Genomic DNA, 25,703 nt, shown 5'->3' on the forward strand with positions numbered 1-25,703 from the left:
TGTGTGAAAGTAGTTGGAAAACTAACAATGTAAAACACTCTCGACGCTGGACACCAAACGATCGAATATATATTTTAATGATTAGGGTCAGAATATTCCGTCGCATGACATCGACAGGTTACCACTATTAACAGCCAATTATTAAACAATTGGTTACCACTATTAACAGCCAATTATTAAACAATTGCGTTGTCTACGTCAAGCGAGAAAAGTGACATTGGTGGCGGCAAACCGTGGGACCATCTCTGCCGACCGCAGTCATCGCTGTGCACTTGTTTCACTATTTGACTACCTGGGGGAGTTTATATAGTGAGAACGAGATCCAGTGCTTCACATGAGCTTCCTGGAAATCTCATTCGCCTCCAAAATCAGGTGCTGACCGACTGTGGACTCCAGACTCGAAAGCAATGAATGACGGATCAGTGGAGAGACCTGAGCAGTTAGAGGGCAGCGCTGCACTAGAAATAGAGTCCATATCAGACAGCATTAAGATAACAGACGAGGTAAATTCGCAAATCACTATAATTTTATTCGTCCCACAAAATTCTGCAAATCACTATAATTTTATTCATCCCACAAGTTTCCAGTTATAGTAACATTACATTGCCAGTTATAGGAACATTCCATTTCCAGTTAGAAGAGCATTCCTCTTTAACTTATAGTGATGGTAAATTCTAGGAATATTCTGAATCTCTAACAATCAGAAAAAAGATCAATTATTTAACCTCTTTCCTATGGTCATATTCCAAATTCTCCAATCAGCATAATAATGCCAGAACATTCCTTATCACCTTCCATAATGATGGCAGAACATTCCTTTATCACCTTTCAACTTAAGTTGGCGTGAGAACGAGTTGGCCGCATCGTATTCTATAAAATGTTAAATATTACTTCTAAAATTTGGTGGATTGGCTGAAGCGATGGAGGATGTTGATTTTCAAGCAAAAGAATTCGAAAATTTAGTCACTTATCATGTTTTTTAATCTGTTTTAATTGTCAATTGTTACAGAAACTAAAACCTGCATGGAAGAAATTATTAGAGTATATTGGACCGGGAATTATGATCGCCATAGCCTTCCTTGATCCTGGATGCGGTAAGCAATTTTCATATTCTTGTGAGCCGCGAGCGGAAAAAAGGACTTATAGGTTGGCAATTGGTAATTCTCGCTGTCTCACTTGGGTCTGATAAGTTGATTATTATTTATTTTCCTTGTATTTCAGTGCAGTCTGATTTGCAGGCCGGGGCGCAGTATAAATATGAGGTATATCCCAACCCAGCAATATATACAACATGATAGGAAATACTCATTATATATATAAGATAGGAAGATTGAAGTATTTTATATTGTTCAGTTTATAACCAATCAAATGAGATTTTGTCAAATAGAAGTGTTTTATACAAAAGTGTATCTGATATTATTTTAGAGGGTATATGATACTAAAATTATTTTAGTAAATTTATTTTTTATATATATGTTTGAGTAATAAAATATTTATTAAATATATAATTGGTTTAGATTTATTTTAATTCTGGATTTAACAAGTAGAGAAAGATCAAATCTGTTGAGATGCAGATATCTTTTAGAGTGAAAACAGATTGATCTTTTTTTGCACTTGGTAGATGGGGAGCTAAAATGGATCTAAAATGGTATAATATATTTGTAATTGACATTGAAATATTTTATTTATAATTCACCTTCACATTAAAATGTTAAAACATGCCAGTCATATTTTTTTAATTTATTGTATGCATACATTTAATATTTTATTATTATTATTATTATTAATATTTTCTAAAATACTAGGCATAAAATCCACACTAAGCATTGAAATAATTACAAATATCCCTGGTAGATTGAATTAGAAAGAAACTATTAATGGAATTTCTTGTTAAAATCTTTTACTCAATCTACTTGAAATATTTTATTTATAATCTACTTTAAACTTTTTATTGTTATCTTTTTAAATCTTATATATCAATTCCATATTAGAAATAAAATAAATTACACATCTTCCTATTTATAGAAAGTGAAAACATAACAATTTTTTAAATTTAAATTACCTTATTTCTCTCTAAATATAAATTAGATATAAAATTATCGTAGACATGGAAATATTTCACTTATAAATATTTTTTGTTATTAATATATTTTTGTTTTAAATATCAAATGTGAAGTGAACATGAATTCCATATCATGTAACATCAATAATGCTATTTCTTTTCATCTCCGTATTAAGTGGTGAACAAATTATACTTCTTCCTCATAGTAAAAAGTATTTGTTTTTACTCATCTCCATATTAAGTAGTTAAGAAAACACATTTCTGCCTCATGCTATATCTCTATATAAAATTAGGTTACAACATCTCTCCCATACTAAGTTGTAGAGTATCTCTATTCCCTAAAATGATACATAGAATTTAGTTTATAACTTTGGTAAAAAAAAGTTTAATAGATGGCTTCAAATATGACTTCTTTAGATGAGTAATGAAATCTTATATATATATATATATATATATATTGATAGATATAGATATAGATATTCTTCAATTTATTGCAACACAAAAGAGATTTTATTTATTAGAATTGTTTTCCTAAACTATATATCTATATATATATATATATATATATATATATAAAAGAGAGCAAGATTAACCAATTCTACCAACTAAACTAACCCACATATAGAAGCAATTTGAAAATTTTATTTTATGACATTATATATACTATTTTTAATAAAATATTGTACATATATTTTTTTATAATTATATATTAAAAGAATGTATTTGTTTTTTTGATAGCTATGTGATTTTCAATGCAGTGGTTGATAATATAATTTATGTATTTAAAATAAATATATCTAATTTTATATTTTGATATCACTTTGTTTGTGTCTTATGTGTTTATGCATTGAACATAAGTCTACACAATTTCGATGAGATTACTGCTGAAGGCTTCTTATATCAATTTAAGGTGGATGAGGATTTGATTAATTTTTTTTAATTAACGACCTAGATTGATTCTCAAGGGAATATGCTTCGTTTGAATGTTTATCAATGACCCTAGCATGTTATGGAGTTTGTTTTTTTTTTTTGGCCGAAGCAAGAATCGAACCTTCTATTTCATTAAACAGTAAATAAAATACATAAAATACAACATTCCTTGATAAGTTGTGGCCTAAGGAGAAAACCCAACACTAACTGTTAACAGGCTAAAGGCCAAAGCCCCAACCCCTACAACCAAACCTCAAAACTCTCTAGAGAAATATACTGCGGAAACCGGGTAACAAAATCTAGAGTCGGACCCGAAGAGGAACATATGTGCCAATCTTTGTAGATTTCATGTCCGCAAAACTCACAAACCTGCGAATCTGTAGAATGTGTAAAAAGCTGCTTCCCACCAAGAACATTATGCTTCCTGCCTTTTACTTGACTTGCATCTTTAACCTCAACCGTCGATCCTCTTTTCCCGATCCCACGGCGGTGGTTCATATCACTGTGCAGAGAAGCACGACGGTTACCCATATGGACCCACCAACATGCTCGATCAATCCCATCCATAGATTCACCTTGCTAGATCCAATGGTTGAGGATCATATTGCACCGGTCAACATCACCGAACAATAATGTGTGATGAGGGTGGTATTCCATCTGACCCCACTGCCACATGGAGCTCACTGAATGGAATCGCTCCCAAAAAGGAAAAACCACTTCTCGCTTGCAAGGCTTGCGATCACTGAAAAACCACCTTGGACGCGATATTGCGAATAGATAAGAAAAACCCCAGGTTTTGAGGCCACCGAGAGTTTCCGATTTCCAGCCTCTCACTGCATCTACTTTGCCTGAAGAGGAGCATATGTGCCAATCTTTGTAGATTTCATGTTCGCAAAACTCACAAACCCATGAATCTGTAGAATGTGTAAAAAGTTGCTTCCCGTTAAGAACATTATGCTTCCTGCCTTTTACCTGACTTGCATCTTTAACCTCAACTGTCAATCCTCTTCGCCTGATCCCATGGCTGTGGTCCATATCGTTGTGCAGATAAGCACAATGTTTACCCATATGGACCCACCAACATGCTCGATCAATCCCATCCGTAGAATCACCTTGCTGGATCCGATGGTTGAGGATCATATTGCACCGGTCAACATCACCGAAAAATAACGTGCGATGAGGGCAGTATTCTATCCGACCCCATTGCCACGTGGAGCTCACTGAATGGAACCGCTCCCAAGAAGGGGAAACCACTTCCCGCTTGCAAGGCTTGCAATCACCAAAAACTGCCTTAGACGCGATATTGCGAATAGATAAGAAAAACCCCAGGTTTTGAGGCCACCGAGAGTTTCCAGTTTCCAGCCTCTCGCTGTGTCTACTCTGCCTCAACCAATGTGAGAAGAAGCTCTGACCATTCTTCCTATCAAAAAATCTGAATCGCCCAAGTTGCAACCTCTAGGAACCGTTATGAATGAATTACTCTGGGTCAGCAAAAATAGTTTCTTGATTTTCCTGATGTTGCTGTCAGTCGCTAAGGGCTCTGGATGAACAACCCTCCTTCAACCTGACATCTGTTATCTCCTCCCACCGGCAATAGAGATCAATATGCTTATTTCGAACCCCCTCATTTGCAAGCTAGTCCGCCATTTTGTTGGCTTCCCTACGAACATGCACCAATCTGAGGGTTCTCAACATTCTTAGGTGCGCTTGGATTCTTTGGTAGACTTGTAGAAGCCGCCAATGTTTTGAGATTTTCTCAGGAGCAGCTCCAACATTTATTCTTTTTACTGAGTTAATGACCAGTTCTGAATCAGCCTCAATGATGACATTTTGAATGTTGTACTTGAGCAGTATTTCCAAGCATGTTTCCATTGCCATGAGCTCAGCCATATTGTTAGTAGCTTTGCCAAGATAACTATGGAAGATGACTTGTATATTTCCTTCCTCATCCCTTAGAACCCCTCCATAACCTGCTTCTCCCATATTCCCTTTTGAAGCCCCGTCTATGTTGAATTTTAAAAAGCCATGAGAAGGGGGTTGCCAAGAAGAATTTTTTTTTAAGGTCTTCTTGATTATCTTCTTAGAACTCAGAGGGGGATTAACCTTGAGCTCTAATTTCTTCAATATTCTTGCCTCTCTTTGTTCAATAGGTTTACCTGTAGCTTCTCCTCCCAGGAAATGAACAGTTTCTTTGAGTTGTTTAAGGACCAGTTTGAGGATGTTACTCATCGGACTCACTTTCTCTTTGAAAATCCTATTGTTACACTCCTGCCAGACATTATAGATTAAGAATCCTCAGGTCAGCCTCCAGGCAAAGTTTATGATCTCATTATCCAAGAAACTTTTCCTCCAGTTCTTCAAAGTGGTGGTAATGTCATTAGCATCTCTGTCTGTTTGCTCAAAGACTTCTCCAACCCAATTCCAAAGAGTTGTGGTGAAAGTGCATCTATTCAGGAGATGATTTGTATTTTATTGTTGCTGTCTACATAAGTGACATCTTGAGGGGCCAACAAAACCTCTTTTTCTTAGGTTATCCCATGTCAGAATCTTTCCCTGTTGAACTAGCCACGTGAATAGATTTACTTTCATCCAATGAGGATTTTCCCAGATTTCTTTCCATGTCTTATCAGTGTTGGGATGGTTTAGCCTTGCCTCTATTCTTTTGGCTTCCTTAAGGTTGAATAGACCTGTCTTGTTTTTTCCCCATCTAAGTTGATCACTCAAGTTTGAGTTTAAAATTTGTCTCTTGTCTAAAAGACCTTGAAGGGTTGTGGCTTGAGTTTGCATCATGCCCATTCCACTATAGTCTGGAAGTTTCCAAGTTCTCCATTTCTTATCATTCCTTGCTTGGTCCCAGTAGTCCCTAACCCACTTTAGTCCTTTGTTGATGGTATCAGCGTAAATGTTTACTAATTCTTCACTTCAGAGATTGTTCTCCTGCTGCCAATTGTCCTCCCAGAACCAAGCCAGGTTCCCATTTCTGATCTCCCAGAAACTATGATTTTGGACTAGGGCTCTATTCTCCCATGCCCTATTCCAAATTGCAGAACCTTTGACTTGTCCTGTCATTTTGATTAGATTTTCCTCCTGCCATTCGCTAGCATATTTGTGCTTCCAGTGTTTTTCCCAAGGGGCTTTAATTTCTTTCAGCCATCTCCACCAAATTTTGGCTCCAAGAATTCTATTTAGAATTCCTGGGTCATGAAGGCCTAAGCCTCCATGGGACTTAGGTTTTCATACTCTGTCCCATGCCACAAGGGCCCATTTCTTCTTTTCTTCACATTTTCCCCATAGGAAGTCTCTCTGAATGTTTCTTATATTGGTCAGTACACTGGCTGGTGCTAGAATGGCAGATAGCATATAGATAGGGATGCTTTGTAGGATAGCCTTAGTGAGAACTAGTCTCCCTACTAGATTTAGTGCTTTGTTTGTCCATTTGCTGATCTTATCTTTTAGCTTATTAAGAATGGGCTCCCAGATGTCCTGGTGAAGCGGTTTGGCAGTGAGAGGGACTCCCAGGTACTTCACAGGCAGTGTCTCCCTTTGAAAGCCTAAAATTATGGAAAGATTTCTTTGAATCGAAATATCTATATTGAAAAAGAAGATTTTTGATTTAAAGGGACTTACTCAGTGCTTTCTACCTTAGCAAAATCACTCAGAATCTGTTTGAATGCTTTGGCTTCCTTAACAGTGGGTGTGCCTTGAAGCACAGTGTCATCCACAAATTGTTGATGCGTCACCGAGTCCCCACCATTAGCGAGTCTCAGACCCTGAATTCTCCCTTCCTCCTTAGAATCTCTGATGGCTCTTCCTAACCCTTCCATCATTAGAATGAAGAGGAAAGGAGAAAGAGGATCTCCTTGCCTAAGACCTCTAGAAGGCATGAAGGTTTTGGAAGGAGCTCCATTGAGCAAAATTGAACAGCTGGCTGTGGTAACTAGCGCCATAACCCATTTTATCCAATCGTGATTAAAGCCATAGGATTTTAAAATTGCTTTAACATATGACTAGCTAAGTTTGTCATAGGCCTTTGCTATGTCTAACTGCATTATCATTCTAGCCTTCTTGTTGGTGATGAGTGAATGAACCGTTTCATGTGCTTGTATTATATTATCTAGAATTTGTCATCCTTCCACATAGCCTGTTTGTTCCTCTGACACTAGGGTTGGGAGGAAAGGTTTAAGACAATTAGCAATGACTTTGGATATAGATCACATTGCATAATGCTATAGGTTGAAATCTGTCTAGAGAGGTGGCCTTCTCCTGTTTGGGGATAAGGGCTATGAAAGATTCATTGAGCGCCTTTAAGACTTTCTTAAATCTCCGAGAGTCGTCCACTACCTCCAAGATGTCCTGTTTCACTATCTTCCAACAAGATTTGAAAAAGTCCACATTGAAGCCATCCGGGCCGGGTGCTTTCCCATTTTGCATCTCTTTCACTGCTTCCTCAATTTCTTCCATTGTTACTGGTCTATTGAGATTGAAATTATCTTCTCTGGCGACCAATTTAGGGATGTACTGAGTGAATTTCTTTGTAAACTGGTATCTATCTTCCGAGGTTTCCTCAGCAATTTTTTGAAAATGCTGGAGTAGGACTTTCTCCATTTCTTCATGAGTGTTTCTCTCTACACCATGCTGATCTGTAAGTTTCACAATTCTGTTGTTGTTTCTATGAGCTATGGTGGATTTGTGGAAGAATTTGGTGTTTCTCTCCCCTTCTTTGATCCATTGTACTCTGGATTTCTGTCTCCAAAGTATTTCCTCTTGAAGGCATCTATTGTCCCACTCCTGCTGGAGCAACTCTGCCATCTCTTTCCTTTCATCTGTGTATCCTTCTGTGATAAGAGTATGGTTTATTTCTTTTACTTTCTTTTCCACCTCTCCTTTAGCTTTGGAGATGTTACCAAATTCCGTTTTGTTCCACTCTGAGTCTGCCTTTAATATTTTTGAGCCTGCAGTGAAGCAGGAACATCTTTGTACCTTGAAGGTGAAGATCTTCCTTCCACCAATGTTCAATATTTGTGAGGAAATCAGAATGTGTGAGCCAAGCATTTTCATACCTAAACGGGGTGTTCCTTGTTTTTCCAAAAAAGGAGGCCTCTAATTGGATAGGCCAGTGATCTGAACCCCCAAAAGGTAAAATGAGTGCAGTTATGCTGCTTCCGTTGAGAAGAAGTTCCTCTGAAACCATAAATCTGTCCAATTTTGAGGCCACTTGGGAAGGGCCTCCTCTTTTGTTGTTCCAAGTGAAGATTCCATTGCTTGTTTCCATATCAACCAATTTCATATTGGTGATGAAGTTCTGGAAGGCAATTGAATCTCTCCCAAGTATTCTAGTTCCTCCTTTCTTCTCCATAAGTGATTTTGTTATGTTAAAATCACCCTGAAGAATCCATGGTAGAGTTGGGTATCTCTTCTTCATATCCTCAAATGTTGTGAGGAGTTGAAGTTTGTCCTCCATTGGTTGTGGACCATAGACATTGGTGATCATGTAACATTGCCTATCTCCCACCGGTTTGAAAATCAGAGAAAGGTGATGTTTGGATGCCTCTGCATCAATCACACCAAATTTTTGTGGATCCCAGAGAGTGAGAATACCCCCAGCAAATTTGTTTGCCTTAACTTCAAGGAATTCATGTCTATTTACCCATTTGCTATGTTTTTCACGGACCTTCTCCACTGAGCATTTTGTTTCCTGTATGAATACTATGTCAGGTTTTTCCTTTCTAATCCTTTTACCAAGATTCCTTTGTTTTCTTCTACTCCCTAGTCCTCTAATGTTCCAAGTTGTGATTCTCATTGAGGTGGGGCTATAAAGGAGTAACTAGAAAGATCTTTCATCCCTCCTGAATCAATCATGATCTTGCCACACTCCAGTAGTAATTCCTTCTGTCTCTTTCTACCCCTCCTTTTGCTTGGATTCTTTGTTAATTTTCTGGTTATTAATCCTATTGAGGAGGTTCCTTTGTTTTCCTGTTTGTCATGTCCTCGTTTGAATCCTACAACTGTTTAGTGTGTCTTGTTAAGGAATATCTATTGGACTTTATCCACTTCCTCCTGAGGGAAGGAGTTTATTCCTAGGTTCCCGCCTTGTTCTAGAAACTTTTCCAGCTCTAGGTTCTCCCTTTCTAAGATCTCCTGCAAATCTTGATCTTCCGTACCACTTTCACTTTGAGTCATTTCCTGGTCTTTTTCTATGACCATGGTATTCAAAGAGTCCATCGTGTGTTCATTCTGTTCCTGAATGTACTCCACGCTGGTCTCTTTTTCTTTCCCCCTTGCTGTCTGATTCTCTGCACTCTCTTTATCCCCTTCCTCGACTTCTTTTTCTCCTAAGATCTCAAAGCTTTTGTAACTTTTTGTGTTATCGTTCACACTATGGATCTTTTCTGTCTTCCTTCCTCCCCCTTTTCCTTTCCCTCCCACTTTGGTGAAACTTGTCTGGTCTTTTCCTTTGCTGGGATTTAAGTTTTCCTCGCTTCGATTGAGTGGACAGTCTCTTGATAGATGCCCATGCTCATGACATTTGTGACATCTGAACGGGATATGTCCATAGTCCACTGCTTGAACCCATTCCTCATCATAGACTTCTAGAATGACCTCATCTGGAAGGGCTCCAGATAGGTCCATCTCCACACAAATGCAGGCATAGGATGTATATTTTCCCTTAAGAGTTACCTCTGAAATCTTTAAGAAATGACCTAATTTATTTCCTATAGCTTTTAAAGACTGTGGCATCTAGTAATCTAAAGGTAAAGAGTAGAGTCTAATCCATATCGGTACCGAAGTGAAGGTTTCTCGTTCAGGCACAAAGTTCATCGTCCATAGCCTCATATAGAGCCCAATAGCTGCAAAGAAGTATGGCCCTCATTCAAAAATTATGTCTCTATCTTCTATGTTCGTAAACACCACAATGAAAAAAACTTTGGATCCAAGATGAATATTTAACTCCCCCTTTGGTTTCCAGTCATATTTTATCCAGGTGTACAACGCTTTCTCAGATGGCCAGATTCCCATAAATTTACATATGATGGCATAGTTAGCCATGTGGTCTCTGTGCGCTTGCAGAGCTGGGTCACTCAGAATAACTCGAGGTTTAGTTGTGGTCTTGGGTTTACAGGGCCCCATCTTAGCTTTTCCCTCTGACCCTTGACCTCTGTCTTCCGCTTTTTCCTCCCGACAGTCTTCTTCGTGGGCTCCATGATCTCCATTGATTTTGCTACCTTCCGCCTTCTGAGTCTCTGTGTCTTTTGTCTTGACCTCCGAGGGCTTTGGAGGTTTGTTCTTTTTCCCTCCTTTCCCCTGTCTGCAACCATATAACTGTAGGAGGGAGTGGAGCTCCCTACTTCGTGTGTCTCCATGGATGCTTGGTACTCTGTGTCACTGGTTTTGATAAACCCTAGAATTCTTGCGCTCGGCTCCCGCCATGTTATGGAGTTTGTTAGGTTACATTCGATTTTAATAAATTTACAAAAATAAATTCATGTCATCTGTCTCCTCCCACCACCTATTTTTTAGAGATTTGAGATTATTCCGATTCTAATAAATTCATATTCTAATTTGATGGGGAAATTAATATATAAGATAAAATTATTTAGCAGAACGGTTGGTTTTACAATAAAATGTGTATTTCATTTTTTCTCCAATTAAAATTGACAGATAATTTTTTTATACATGATTAATGGAATAAATATTTGTATTAATAAAACAATAAAACATTTTTCTTATTACAGTAATTTTTTATTCAATTTAAACGAGATTATGCTCTGCGTTTCACTGTTTTCGTTAAATAAGTTCTGGAGTTTAAACTCATAAGTCAATTTTTTTTATATGAAAGTTCTTACACAATATTATTTTATAATAATATTAAACAAATATATTATGATCTAAGAGTATAATAGCACTTTGATTTCATGTTCATAAAATTTCAAGATATTTTATAATAATACATCTAAAGAAATGACTAATTAATATCAGTAAGATTATGCATTGCGTAAAATTGCCATGGGGTGATCGAAGGGGAACCTTATCGTCAATATATTTTCCTTTGTAGCTACTGTGGATCATATTTGTCGGATCTGTTTTTGGCGTGCTTATACAATATCTTGCAGCGAATTTGGGAGTCGTCACAGGTCTGTCCAGAGAACCATCCTCGGTTTCCTCTCTTAGACAATTATATGAGCTCATATTGTCCTAACAAAGTATTATCCTAACCCATGAAACTGTTAGCATCACAGGCAAACATCTGTCCCAACACTACAGAGAAGAGTATCCGAGGAAATTAACATATGTCTTATGGCTGCTATCAGAATTGGCTGTTACTACAGCAGATATTCCTGAAGGTTAGCATCATGTGTTCTGCAAATATCTTCTATCTTGTTTTCCGATTTTAAATTGCAAACTGCTTATGACGTAGCTTTTTAGTGAACATATTGGTAATTAATTTCTCATTTACGCACCGTGCTACTACATTGTATTTATGACAGTTATTGGAACTGGTCTTGCTCTTAATATGCTGTTGCATATACCTATTTGGGCTGGTGTTCTCATAGCTGGAGTCAGTACGCTCGTTCTTCTTGGATTAGAAAGATTTGGGGTGCTATATCTTTTCCATTATATTTCATTCATGTCCTTTCATACCAGATTCCTTTTTAATTTTCTTATCAAAACGTTGTTCATTGGAAATCTTTTAACATGTGTTGTAATCAAATCTAGATGAGAAAATTGGAGGTATTCATTGCTCTTCTTCTGTTTACGATGTTGGGGGCTTTCCTTGCCGAGCTGGTATATGCAAAACCTAAACCCAGAGAGCTCTTTAAAGGAATGTTCGTTCCTCAGTTAAGTGGGCAAGGTGCCACTGGTCTGGCCATCTCACTAATTGGAGCCTTGATTACTCCGTAAATTTCTATCGTTTTTCCTTTTATTAATTACATCAAAATATTATCTTACTCAAGTTGTCAAATGTTTAGTCGATCCAGTCTATCCCATGCCCTTCAATGGCATCCAGTGGCCTTCTTTCATCATGAATGTCTTCTGTAAAACATTTCTGACAAACGATATAACTAATAATATAATCAACCATGTCTAGGCACAATCTATTTCTTCATTCTGCCTTGGTGCTCACGAGGAAAGTAAAACCTACCGTTGATGCAATTAATGTAAGTTCATTTCAACCATTTATACAGCTCTGAAACCATACATGTATTGATGTTCCACTAATCAAGTCAAACATCTATGAAATGATTTGGAATGTTATCTATGTTACAGTCTGCGTGCAGATATTTCCTCATAGAAACTGGAATCGCTCTATTTATCTCATTCGTCATCAATGTGGCTGTTACTTCTTTAAGCGGGGCCGTCTGCTCTTCCACAAGCCTATCTCCGGACAATCAAGCGAATTGCGCGAACTTGGACCTGAATAAATCATCTTTTCTACTGAAGGTAAGTAAAGATCCTTATATATCGCACTGATTTTTCTCTCTACTGTGTTGGTTTGTTTTTAATTACCCTCTCTGGTTTGTCTCTGCTAGTTTGCATTCGTCTATCCTAAATTTAAATCTAGGTAATACCACAATAAATAGTGAGGGTGATAATCGAAAATACATTGAAGAGATTGTATGGGTTTCTTATCATTAAATAAAATTTTACAATAAATTAAAATTTTCATTCTCGTCGTTAAATAAATTTTACAATAACTTAAAAATGATTTATTTATTTAAATTTATATTATCTCAAAATGAGATTATACAAAACCAAATTAGATATCATTATATAATTTGAGTCATGTCACTGTCCGCCACAAAAGAAACTGGTATTGTTGACAAAACTCAATAATCTAGGTCTAATGAAATGTAAAACTGGTATTGTTAACAAAACTCAATAATCTAGGTCTATCAAACTGTAAAAAGCTAATATTGCTAAGCCACTGATGCCTTGCTAAAGCTGCAAGTATGTGTGCTAACCATATTAATAGATTAAATTTTCTCAAAATATCTTTATATTACTACTATCTCAAAATATATTTCTAAAAATAACTTGTACTGAAAACTATCTGTCAACTAACTCACTGAAAACTAGCTCAACAGAAAAAAATATATTTTATCAATTTCAAACCCTTATCCCAACGTTGCAGGGAAACAGACTCTTCGAATCAGGAGAATTCTAGCTTTTGCTATTAGATTTATAAAGGCTGCAGAAATTTCGTTAGTAAATATAGCGACCTCTGGTCTCTTAGTTCCTGCTGTATCGATTGTGCTTGAATTTAGACAATGAAGCTCGTGTATTTTCTTTAAATTCCCCATTTTTCGAAGAGGAGTTTTCCATACTCTTAATACGGGAGGTTCCTAAATGGATAAACTGAAAAACCTCTTTTGTCCTCTTCAGAGTGTTCTAGGGAGCTGGAGCTCAATACTTTATGGAATTGCACTACTGGCATCTGGGCAGAGCTCCGCGATGACAGGAACATATGCTGGGCAGTTTATCATGGAGGTGCGTTATGAATTTATCTTTCTCCGCAGTTGAAGAGAAAGGATTATTGAATTTTGCCAGTCTAATTTCCATAATATTCCTCTGATGACATCTAACTGTGGTGATTCTGTTTCGTTACAGGGATTTATCAATTTGAAAATGAGATTATGGCTCCGTAATCTTATGACACGGTCCGTTGCAATCATCCCATCTCTGGTAGTTGCTATCGTCTCTGGATCTTCTGGTGCAGGAAAACTGATTATTATTTGCTCGGTATGCTCTGAATGTCTATTCTATTAGTTAGAATGTGAGTAACAATAATCCAACGGTCTGATAATCTATATTACAGTTACATTAATTTCTATTTTTTATACCTTTTTATGTGATGAGCGCGTAAAACATGTAATTATGAAAGTTACTATGGTAAGAAACTTATGTGAACTGTTAATTACTATGTTAAATGATATTATTTTATTTATGAAATGGAAGATATTTTGGAAAAATGCTGGCAGTCTCTTAAGGGAGGATTTCTAAAGAAAAGAAACAGTTATAAAACTGAAAAAGAAAACTAACCCTTCAGCCAGGAAAAGTCTTGGGAGGGAAACCCTTGGTCTGTTGTGACAGAGAGAGGGAGAAAAATTCCAAGAAAGGAAAAAAAACAAGAAGAAAGAGGGTTAAGTCTGGTAAAGACCAGATAACCCAAGCACGTAGGTGCTAGAAGACAGCTCGGGGGGAGAATCCAACGTACTGATGGATCTCATGGCTGGGTGGATAAGAGCAATTATGTAAATGCAGGTGAACTTCTGGAGCATTAACTCTAGCTGGTAGACCAGGTACGAATTATTCACCAGATTCAGATTTCCTTAATCAGTATACTGGGTATATAGAAGGAAAGTAGATGAATCCAAGTACCTGTTGCTAACTAGAGGTAAAAGAATGTTTAATATTAGAAACAGTACTATGAACATTCTAGAACTGGTTATTAAAGCAAAAGAACAAAGACTATCTGCTGTAAGCATTGCAAGTTAAATGTATGAAAACCGATGCATATTAACAGTATAGAAACCAATGCATGCCATCTGTATAGAAACTGAAATATGCTATTTACATAAAAATCGTACAAGTCCTGAAAGATCATAACTGTATGCAGGATAGTGAAGTGCATGATAAAGAATGCCTTAAACTGTATAACAGCGGAAAGATTCACTGAAAACTGTAGCAGTAGAATGTTATAGAGAACCAGAACGGCCAAGGGAATCATTGCGATTCTACAGCAAATAAGAATAACATACTGAGACAGTACTGTTGTTTATAACATATAATGAAGCCGTAACCAGAGATTTAGCCAAACCCTGTACCAAGGGTTTACATTTCATATACTCGAAACAAGGGGTTACATTTCATATATTTGAAATAAGGGTTACATTTCATGTATTTGAAACAAGGGTTTACATGTCATATACATTCAAAATAAGTATAAAGCCATCAATTGTATTACCACTCGTCTGAACGCATTCGGCTCAGAGTGCAGGGTTGATATTGTTATCCATAAGGCGACATGACGTCCCCGGACAATAGAACCCCACTGTGGTAAACGGCCATGCAACCGCCGTAATAAAAGACATGTCCAATGAGCAATTATGTGACTGTTACTATAAACCCTTAACTAAAACTAATGCCAATCTGTGAACTGAAGGAAATACAATAACTGTAAATACAAAACGAGCTTAGACATGTCTATGAATCGATGTAATATGCGTATAAACAAACAAATCTAGTGCCAACAGTATTATATGAACAAATGTACACATTGTATTCAAAGGGAAAAGTATATTAACTTTATGATAACAGAAACCCGGATGGGTATAAACAGTAAGATAACCAAGTATCCCGAGAGCCGAAGGGAACTCTCATTCCTTCATAATTAAAGACAAAAGCTTGTGAATCATTATTCAACATTCTCGACAATGTGAGAAGACAGAAGGGAGTAAATAGCCTGAGTTCCTTGAGTCGATTCGGTTCCGGCTATGAGGCCGTGGATTCTTAACAAATATACATGCAACCCTGGCATAATGCCCAAAACAACTATTTAACATAAGATGGTAGAAACCTTGAGAACGCAGGTACCGGCATGGAATGGCCGACCGCGTTTCGAGTCCAGGGTTTGTCCGAGTGTATAAACCCTGAGGCATTAAAGGAAAACCGCCATGAGGAACTCCTCAGGCTAAAAGAATCAACCTATAACATTGCACAAGAATAAACCCTCACCCATCAACTGAAACGCAAGCTCTGCATCAAGTTACGATGGGGTAAATACCTGGAGGTGCCACGGTCGCTTATTATCTGCTTAAATGGCTGAAGATTGGTAGTATAAACCCTAACACAGTAAAAGCATTGAGATTAGTTCAAACAGAGGTATACAGAACTAATGAACCGGCAGTAAACAAAAGTATTGTGCATATATTTATAAATCCAAATAGCTGAGGAAGAAACTGTAATCGGCGGACTTTGGTTATGGAGGATACCTGGTAATTGAAGCGAGGGGGTCACCGCCGAGCTGAGCAGCATCCAACCTTCCGAAACATGTGCAAATGAACTAAATGAAATAGCTCAGTGGTATATAAACCACCATTAAACCCTTGGGTGCTTTCGGACCCTTAGATCTTAACTTATCATCCACACCGTTCAATCGATTGAGAGCTTGGCGCGTAAACTCTAGCGCTTCAACCAAAGAATCATGTGGTCTCAGCACGACATTAGCCACCTGGCGATGGTAGGTGAGGTGAGTTAAGATCCCGGTCACCATCTGGCACCGGAGCTGACCGGAGCAGCAACCGGTGACGGGGTTAACCATTAACTTAGCCTTCAATTTCGTAAAGGTTGCCAATTGGGTCATGAACGTTAACTTAAGGGAGGAACCTTAGTATAGTAGGAATTGATATACATATGTGTAATTACAGCAGCACCTTTATACCTTGGAGAGCGATGCTTTGCATCATAATTATTTTATATTCGGCTGGCTGAATGGTAAAAGTAGTAAGTCTGTGATATTTATTTTAATTTTTTTTATTATAACTGTGGATAGATCGTGACATTTTATCTTATCTTTTACTGAAAAATAATTGAACTAAATGAACTAGTATGGTGAGTAGTTTAGTGGTTTCATAAATTTAAATTTAAATGTAAATGTTGAGTGAAACCTTATAAATTAAATGTTTAGTAAATGGTATCAAAAAGTTAATTCATAAAAATTAATAAATTATAATATTATAATTAATTGAAGAGAAAGTTAATTTTTTTTTTTTTTGTAAGCTGGGGTGGGACTCATACATCATACTCGTCTGCCTCGGCAGGATTTGAACCTGGGTGGGGGGTGCTACAGCGCACCGCCCTCACCATTACATCGTGCACCGAAGTGCAAGAGAAAGTTAATTTATAAAAATGAATAAATTATATTATTATTATTATTAATTAATTAGGAAAATAATTGATTAGTATAAGTTTAATTTTTTTTTTCAATTTAAAGTGGATGAGGATAAGTTGATTTTTAATTTTACTTTTTAATTAATATACGTTGATTTTTAATTTTATTTTCTTCATTAATATCTTAGATTGATTGTCAAGAGAATACACTCAACATATGATTCATCTGAATGCTTATCAATAATGGTAGTGATTTATAGAATTTGTTCAATTACATTAACTTTTAATAAATTTAAAAACTTTGATATCCTAATGCCAACAATAAAATAATCTCATATTTTAAATTCAAATAAATTTCTCTTTATAATTATATATCTACAATTCTTAAATACTACTTAATTAAATAATATAATAAACTTATATATATCGAATAATAATAAATTTTACCTAATAACAAAATTATACCAATTATCATAATTAATAATTAATAATTAATAATAAAATATCTAATATTGTTGTGTGAATATAGAAATGATGTACAAAAATCATAAATTATAATGCGGAAAATACTCTTTAATATATATAATATGGTATCTTGAAAATTTACAATAACACTATTAATTTATTTATTAATTAAATTTTAAAAATATAAATATATATGTAATTAAATATTATATAATTAAAGAGAAATTAATAATTATTATTAGATTAATTATTAATTATTATATATATATATATATATATATATATATATATATATATATATAATTTAATTATTATAACTTGATATTTCATTAATTAAATTATATCCAATAGTATACAAACAGATTTAGATAATTTCTTTCAATTTCATTTCTTTTACATGGATCATAAAACAAAATATTTTATGAATGATATTTTCGAAAGTAGTTTCTCAACTAAACCATATAAATTTTATATATTAAAACAGGAATTAAAATAAAAATTCAAATTTAACCATTTGATATCTCTCGCTAATAAATAAGGTTAGTAACACACCTCATCATGCCCTATCACTTCATAATTAACAAAAATTATTTGAAAAATTATTTGAAATTACACCCTAAGTAAGAAAAGCACCCGAAAAAAATATTCCCCCATATTTCAAATTGATAAAACGCTACGAACTTTGAAAAATAATTTTTTCCCTCTTGTCTTAACTTTGTCAAAATAAATAATATTTGTATCTATTTCGTGCAGATGATATCATCCTTTCTCTGGTGATATTTTAAGCTTTGAGAAAATCAGTAATACTTGTATTCTTATATTATCCTATATGTACTGCTTGATGTTTTACCCTAGCGATAATCAGTAACATTTGTATTGTTTCCCTGCAGATGATATTATCCTTTTTATTGCCATTTTCAATAATTCCGCTGTTGAAGTTCACGAGTAGTGAAGTAAAGATGGGTCCTCACAAGAACTCAATCGCAGTAAGCTACTACCAGTTTTCACAAAGAAAATTTATATTCATAACGCTTTGGAAAATGTCGGAATACTTTTTTTATAAAGGTCCGTTGCTCTTTATGTGTCGCAGGTTACGGTTGTGACTTGGGCGATCGTATGGTGTATCATAGGCATCAACATCTACTATCTGGCGGTTGGATTTGTAAAATGGTTGATCCATAACAGTTTACCTAAAATAGGTTCGATATTTATAGCAATATTGGTATTTCCATTCATTGTTCTGTATATAGCGTTGATTCTGTATTTGACATTTAGACGAGACAAGAAAGTCACTTATGTAGCCCCAGGGGGGTCCTCCCTGCCCAGCCCTCTCAGCACTCCAATTACTCAGTAAGCAGAGAGCTAGAGAACCTTGGAACTTAATATCGTGCAGCGTCGTCTGGCCTCCATGGAGAAAGCAAAAGATGAAAATGGCACCTTGTCCATTCTCTTATATGGTCACTTATATATAGAATTAAAAAATGTTTCACCTATAAGTGAAACATGTAGATAGTGTATATAGACATCAGCGTCTGCTGCTTTTGTAAAATGTGTGCTCGTCAGAAATAGTTTTTAGTTGTTAGTTTAGTTTGTGGGAATAAAATGTCTCAATAGACCCTGAAAAATAACTCTCGTAGCTTAGAGGATGATCTTGGAAAAACATGTTAACATATGTTCATATTCATATTGTTATGTAAATATGCTTTGTTATGATCTTGGAAAAACATGTTAACATAGGTTCATATTCATGTTGGTACGTAAATATGCTTTGCTATGATCTTGGAAAATCATGTTAACATAGGTATGTAAATATGCTTTGTTATGAATCTAATGAGAAGGTAAGGAAACTGACTCTTTATACAGTATGGAATCTGTATTCGACTTCGTGTTGATTTTGGGAGAACAAAGGAAAGAAAAACCAGAAAATTGTTGCAACTTCCTGGCCAAAAACACAATTCATTGTAGCTGTAAGTATAGTTACCAAATTCGAATTGGTAACGGGTTAGATAGGAAAAAAAAATTAGAGTATACATCTTATAGTACTTAAATTTTTTTTTTAATTTAATTTTTATTTAAGGAACTATAAAAGTTTAATTATTTATTATTTATTTTTTTATTTAATTTTTAATAAAAATTTAAATGAACCATCTTTATATTTTAAAAAGTTTAATTATTTTCTATTTTTTTAATATAAAAGAGTTATAGTTTTTAAATTTTTTTTATCTAGAAGTTACCAATTTGTAACTGCAATTTGTTATTTAATAGTTTTTTCCAATATAAAAATTATGGTATTTTTTATATATTCTTTTTATATTACAAATATTCATTTCATAATATTTTCCAATAAGAGAGTTACCATTTTAATTTTTTATTTTTATTATCACACTCACTCATTTACAACCACAATATTTCCAATTTATCATTTTGTAAAATTTTCAATATATAAATTATTAATTTTATTAATTTTTTTATATAAATAAAACTTATAAAATTTTACAAACAGTGGGATAAGTTTCCCTTATTGAAGTAAACCAGTGTGACCCAACTAATTGGGTGGTCGATGACATGATAGAATCAAATTAGGTTGATTGGGTGGTCGATGACATGATAGAATCAAATTAGGTTGATTGGGTGGTCGATGACATGATAGAATCAAATTAGGTCTGGGTTGGAACATGAATGGCCTCATTTGTATGTTGTTATAATAAATTCCAGTGGGAGAGCTCAAGCTCTTGAGCTTGGATACAACTTTGGATACTTTGGAGGACAAATTACGGACAAGAACCAAAAAGGATACAACTCTGGACACTTTGGCGGACAAACTATGGACATGAATCAGAAAGGCTAGTGGTCGTGCCAATGAAAATGGTGCTTACCCTCTAACTTAATAAGGGTATGCCAATCGATCTCAAGGGCACCACGTTCTTCTAGTTGTGCCATATCCCTTTCCACCACCCATTCCCCTTAGCCACAAACAAAACATTAAGAAATTAGCGAAATTCATGTTGCTTATCAAAACAGAGGGACTCCAAAAAGTCGTAGAGAGAATTGCAACGGTGGAGGTAGAAGCGCTGATGAAAACGAAGGGACTACAAAAAGTTGGTCTATTTGTAGAAGAGTGAGGCGCTAAAGTTGGGCATGAGAAGCGCTCGGTTCAATTTTCTGGCCGTCAAAACTGCCCTAACAATGTTTTGATGGTTGAGACCCCATACGCTCTGCGAAATTTCGACAAACTTATCATGTCGCCTACTTATCTTGGCCTACTGAGTGTACTCTTATTCACGTCTTTCACTTTGGCATGACTAGACCTTCACTGCGGCAGGAAGCACATTGGACAACGAATGTTGGAGGTGACAGTGCACCAGTGGTTATCTTTGACTCACCGTACAAATTCCAATTACCCAAAATATTAACTGGGCCAAAAAGTATTGGCGAATTTTCATATTTTTTAGGCAAATATGACCGAACTTGGTAACTATGGTTGTAAGGGATGAAAAAGAAATAAATTGGTGAAATAATATATTCTGGTTAACATAATAGTTGATATTTCTTTCTTATATATATATATATATATATATATATATATATGGATAATTATTTGAATATCTAGAGAGGAATTATTAAAATTTAACTAATTAATATGGCCAATCTTAATAAGGGAAAACTATATTATCTAACAGTTCTTAATTTTCCCTATTACAAGTATCAATGTGTTGTTTTTTAAATTCAAAATTGTGGCCTACTAATGACTACGTAAAATTCTAGAATAATATTGTCATTGTCAACCAGCTCACTAATGAAATGATAGTAAGTGTCAATGTGTTTACTTTTGTGATGAAACACATTATTTTTGGATAGTGCCAAGTACAAATGGAAAAGAAGCTGAAATTGTTAACGAGTTCAGTTTAATTTTGTGCTGAAATTCATGGATTGTGCAACATATTTACTTTTGTGATAAAATTCTTAGATTGTGCAACCAGGAAACTATTGTCATAAAAAAATGGGAATCATTCTCTTCTTTTGCAATATCACTGAAGAGTCTTCTCAGTGATAAAGCATGAAAAATTGTTGATGTAGCTGCTACATACTCTACTTCAACTGTAGGCATTGTGACAATGGGTTGGTTGATTCTTGGATGCCCATTATATTAAACTTATACCTAAATGGAATGCATAATCGAAAAATACTCTTTAGTTTGTCAATGCTACCTCGAAAATCACTACCTTCCTAGCCAACAAAAATATTGTCTTAGGAATTGAAATACCAAATTTCATAATCTATTGTACTTAAAATGCACCTAAAAATTATTTTACCAACAATCCAATTTGAGTCTTTGGGAGACTCCATAAATATGTAAATTAGGCTTACTCCATACATAATATTTGGCCTTTTCATTATAAGGCATATGAGGCTACTTACAGTTCTCCCATACAAAGTAAGATCAATAGAATTATTTGCTTTACTTAACTTTATACCTATTATAAATGGTGGATCTATTGGTTTTTTTAATCCATTCTAAAGCTTTTCAAAATATTAGTGTGACAGACCCAAGTAGTTACATTTATGTATGCAATGTAAATATTTAAAAACATAAAATAAAATGGGTTATGAAAGGTGACATGATTCTAGAGGGATGGAGTGATTACTTGTTGTGTTGATTGCTTGTTGTGAATCATATTAATGTACACAAATTTAAAATGAAGAATAACAAGCTTACAACTCGAAACACTCATTGTATTAAGCAAACAAAAGATGCATTTAAAAACAACATGGACAATAGTTGGACAAGTGCTACATTTCACATTGGCTTCCAAGTTCTTTCAACCAAGAGTTACTCCCAAGAGGAAGCAAGAGAAAGAGAATTTGAATAACTAGAAATAAAGCAACTCAATAGGGAATTTGAAAGGTCAAGGGACAACAAAGAAAAGGAAGAGGAAAAATTGAATTACTGGGGGAGATTTGGAGCAGAAATAGGAAGAAAAAAAAAGAGAAAAAGAAGAAAGGAGAGCTATAAAAAGAAAGAGCGCAAGAAGCAATAGAAAAAGAGCAAATCAAATGCAAAAAAAAAAAAAGCATGAGTTTTTAGTTTGAAAAAGAGTAAGAAGAAATCACCGGGCGAGGAATTAATTGTCTCTGAAGCTCCCATCGGCTTGGAGGGTGTGTTTCACAAGAAATCCCTAAGGTCTCGGGTGGAGGAATTGATCTTGGAAAACTCCTATAGGATTTCTAGATGTTTCTTTGATGTATGCTGATTTTATTGTGAGTTTTGGAATCCCTGACTTGGGTGGAACCATAACGCTTAATTTTGAAGGGTGGAGACAATTGGTCTCTAGAATCCCTATTCATTTTTTTTATTTCAATTCAATTGGTGCATGGAAATTGATGAATCTCTGGAGTCCCTATTTAAGCTAATGGATGTGCTTTCCTAAAGAAAAAGATATCTCAACCTTTGGATTCTGGTTCTCGGGTGACAACTAAAAGTGAGACTTGGTTGTAGTTGTCTATGGTTTGGTGGAGAGTCATAGTTGTGGACTCAATTTCCCATTACTTTGAGATAGGTATCTCTCATGTTCTCAAGAAATCATATATATATATATATATATATATATATATATATATATATATATATATATATATATTCCCATTTACATTATTGGTCAGAAAATAATTTTATTGATGGCATGGTTCATGATTTCTCTATCTTTATGATTGACCAATGTGTTGTTGTCCCTATGCACAAGGTGTTGGAACAACTTGTGGATATAGTGGTTATGTTCATGTAATAACCAACATAAAATATTTCTTATTGCAATGATATGATTTTGTTTAATCACAGTACTATGCATGTTACTGCATGTAAATTACAAGCTATATGAGGATGTGAAATGCATGAGATGCATGGTCTTATACTAAGATCTTGGATGCAGTGGTTACTTCACTATGATGTTGCTAGGCTCCACCGACAAAAGTGATTTCTCAACAGTATGGTCATTGTGGAAAGATTGGAAATCTTGTGTTGGATGCATGTTTAAATTGTTGTATAAGTTCTCACAGACATGTTGCATGCCAATTATTACATTCTTGATTGAAGAGAAGGAGTCATGATGCCATCCTTGTATTTGCATTTTATCATTTAACTAAGTATGCATGAGTTGAGGAATAATGTTTGCCTATTAGCTCAATTAATTGGGCTATTGAGTGAAAGAAGGCAAGTTTTTTATCTCTTAATGAGCTGCTACAACTCTGTGATTTTGTGAAGAAATGCACTTGAAATTGTTATTAAATGGTTATCATGCATATAATTTATTTTTTCTTAAGTTTAGCCTTAAATTCCTTATCAATTTGTTAGTCATTATGTGTTGGGCATAGTGCTTGAGAGGTTGGAAAAGTTTGAAAAGTGTTGTACCCCACTCTAGTTGACTGAGATTTATATGGAATTAATATTGATTTAGCGCTAAGGCCCACACTTTATTCTTTGAGGACATCAAGTCAAGGATCCAAACACTTGACTATATTATTAGTGGATGTGATGGTTATTTTTTTTTCATAGTTGATATTATGATAATGATAACATTGATGGATATGTATGTTCTCTATTGATGATACGATGATGATAACTTTATGGATATGTGTGTTTCCTATTGATGTTACGATGATGACATATTTGATGGATGTGAATGTTTTCTACCAATGTTATGATAATGATAGCTATGATGGATGTGTTGTTTATGTTAGCCACTTATATTAGTTCTAGTTCATGTTGAAAAACGATGAAAATTACTAACTGATGTTGGTGCTGCTATTACGACAATGACTAATACTGAGAAACATTTTTATTGATGATTATCGATTAATGACAAGAAATCACTAGAGGCACTCACATGCGATGAGTCGATGACATTTGGTTTGATGGAAATGAAAATGTTGTCTTTGAAATTGTAATTTTAGTTTGAAACTACTATATATTCTAATGATATGTAAGTGATTGTAGGCACATGCTAGTTGCTTGGCCGAATGACTCACACATGGATGAAGGGGTTGTACAAATAGATGGAACTGAATGGGAGTGTTGGGAGAGTGTTCGTGATTTCACCTATGAGTACTCCTGTCGTGACTTAGGATGGAAGGGTTGGGACACCTTCAACTTGAAGATCATGATGTCATGGGGGCAAGTCCAAAATTTGGATCTCTTACGATGATTTTATTGGGGGGGCGCTCATCAAAGAGGATTCCTTGATCCCCAACACCTTTAATTTCACTATAGCGAGATAGATAAGAGATGATATGTATAACCCTACCAATATTTCCAGTCGTGACTCTTTATACAATATGGAATTTGTATTCGACTTCGTGTTGATTTTGGGAGAACAAAGTAAAGAAAAACCTTGAAGAAAATTGTTGCAACTTCCTGGCCAAAAGAAAAACTCATTGTAGTTGCAAGTATAGTTACCAAATTCGAATTCGTAATTTATTCGATAGGAAAAAAAATCGGCAGTATAAAATTCGAGAGTATACATCTTACAAATACTTAAACATTTTTTTTAATTTAATTTTTAATAAATATTTAAATGAACCATCTTTATATTTTAAAAAGTTTAATTATTTTCTATTTTTTAATTTAATTTTTAATAAAAATTTAAATGAACCATCTTTACATTTTAAAAATTTTAATTATTTTCTAATTTTTTAATATAAGAGAGTTACAATTTTTTAAATTTTTTATATAGAAGTTACCAATTTGTAACTACAATTTGTTATTTAATAGTTTTTTCCAATATAAAAATTATGGGATTTTTTATACATTCTTTTTATATTACAATTTTTCATTTCATAATTTTTTCCAATAAGTTACCATTTTAATTTTTGTTTTATCACACTCACTCATATACAACTACAATATTTCCAATTTACCATTTTGTAATTTTTTCAATATAGAAATTATTATTTTTATTATTTTTTTTATATAAATAAAATTTATAAAAGCTTCCAAACAGTGGGATACATTTTTGTGATTGAAGTAAACCAGCTTGACTCCACTGATTGGGTGGTAGATGACATGATAGAATCAAATTAGGTTGATTGGGTGGTCGATGACATGATATAATCAAATTAGAATCAAATTAGGTCTGGGTTGGAACATGAATGGCCTCATTCATATGTTGTTATAATAAATTCCAGTAGGAGAGCTAAAGCTCTTGAGCTTGGATACAACTCTAGACACTTTGTCAGGCAATTTATGGACAAGAACAAAAAAGGATACAACTCTAGACACTTTGGCAGACAAATTATGGACAAGAACTAGAAGGGCTAGTGGTCATGCCAAAGAAAAGGGTGCTTACCCTCCAACTTAATAAGG

General features: G+C 34.7%; 1 protein-coding gene and 1 long non-coding RNA gene across 2 annotated transcripts; one reads left to right on the plus strand and one right to left on the minus strand.

Moving 5' to 3' along the window:
• Positions 1–350: 350 nt before the first annotated feature.
• LOC149265219 (metal transporter Nramp7.2-like) lies at positions 351–18,848 on the plus strand. The gene is made up of 13 exons (XM_089392295.1): positions 351–503; positions 1,010–1,094; positions 1,222–1,262; positions 11,046–11,124; positions 11,230–11,334; positions 11,479–11,588; positions 11,708–11,889; positions 12,081–12,150; positions 12,260–12,433; positions 13,376–13,480; positions 13,601–13,732; positions 18,238–18,333; positions 18,438–18,848. The coding sequence occupies exons 1-13, from the start codon at positions 408–410 to the stop codon at positions 18,699–18,701; spliced, it is 1,539 nt and encodes a 512-aa protein (XP_089248421.1). The 5' UTR covers positions 351–407; the 3' UTR covers positions 18,702–18,848.
• Positions 15,453–16,064, minus strand: LOC149265220 (uncharacterized). Its single transcript, XR_016250915.1, has 3 exons — positions 15,985–16,064; positions 15,777–15,836; positions 15,453–15,642 (listed from the first exon to the last, which is right to left on the minus strand). It is a non-coding gene; the product is annotated as an uncharacterized LOC149265220 (long non-coding RNA).
• Positions 18,849–25,703: the final 6,855 nt, after the last annotated feature.

Source organism: Pinus tabuliformis, chromosome 6, assembly GCF_031772625.1.
Source record: "Pinus tabuliformis cultivar Carrire ecotype Pingquan chromosome 6, CPIR1, whole genome shotgun sequence".
Taxonomy (NCBI): domain Eukaryota; kingdom Viridiplantae; phylum Streptophyta; class Pinopsida; order Pinales; family Pinaceae; genus Pinus; species Pinus tabuliformis.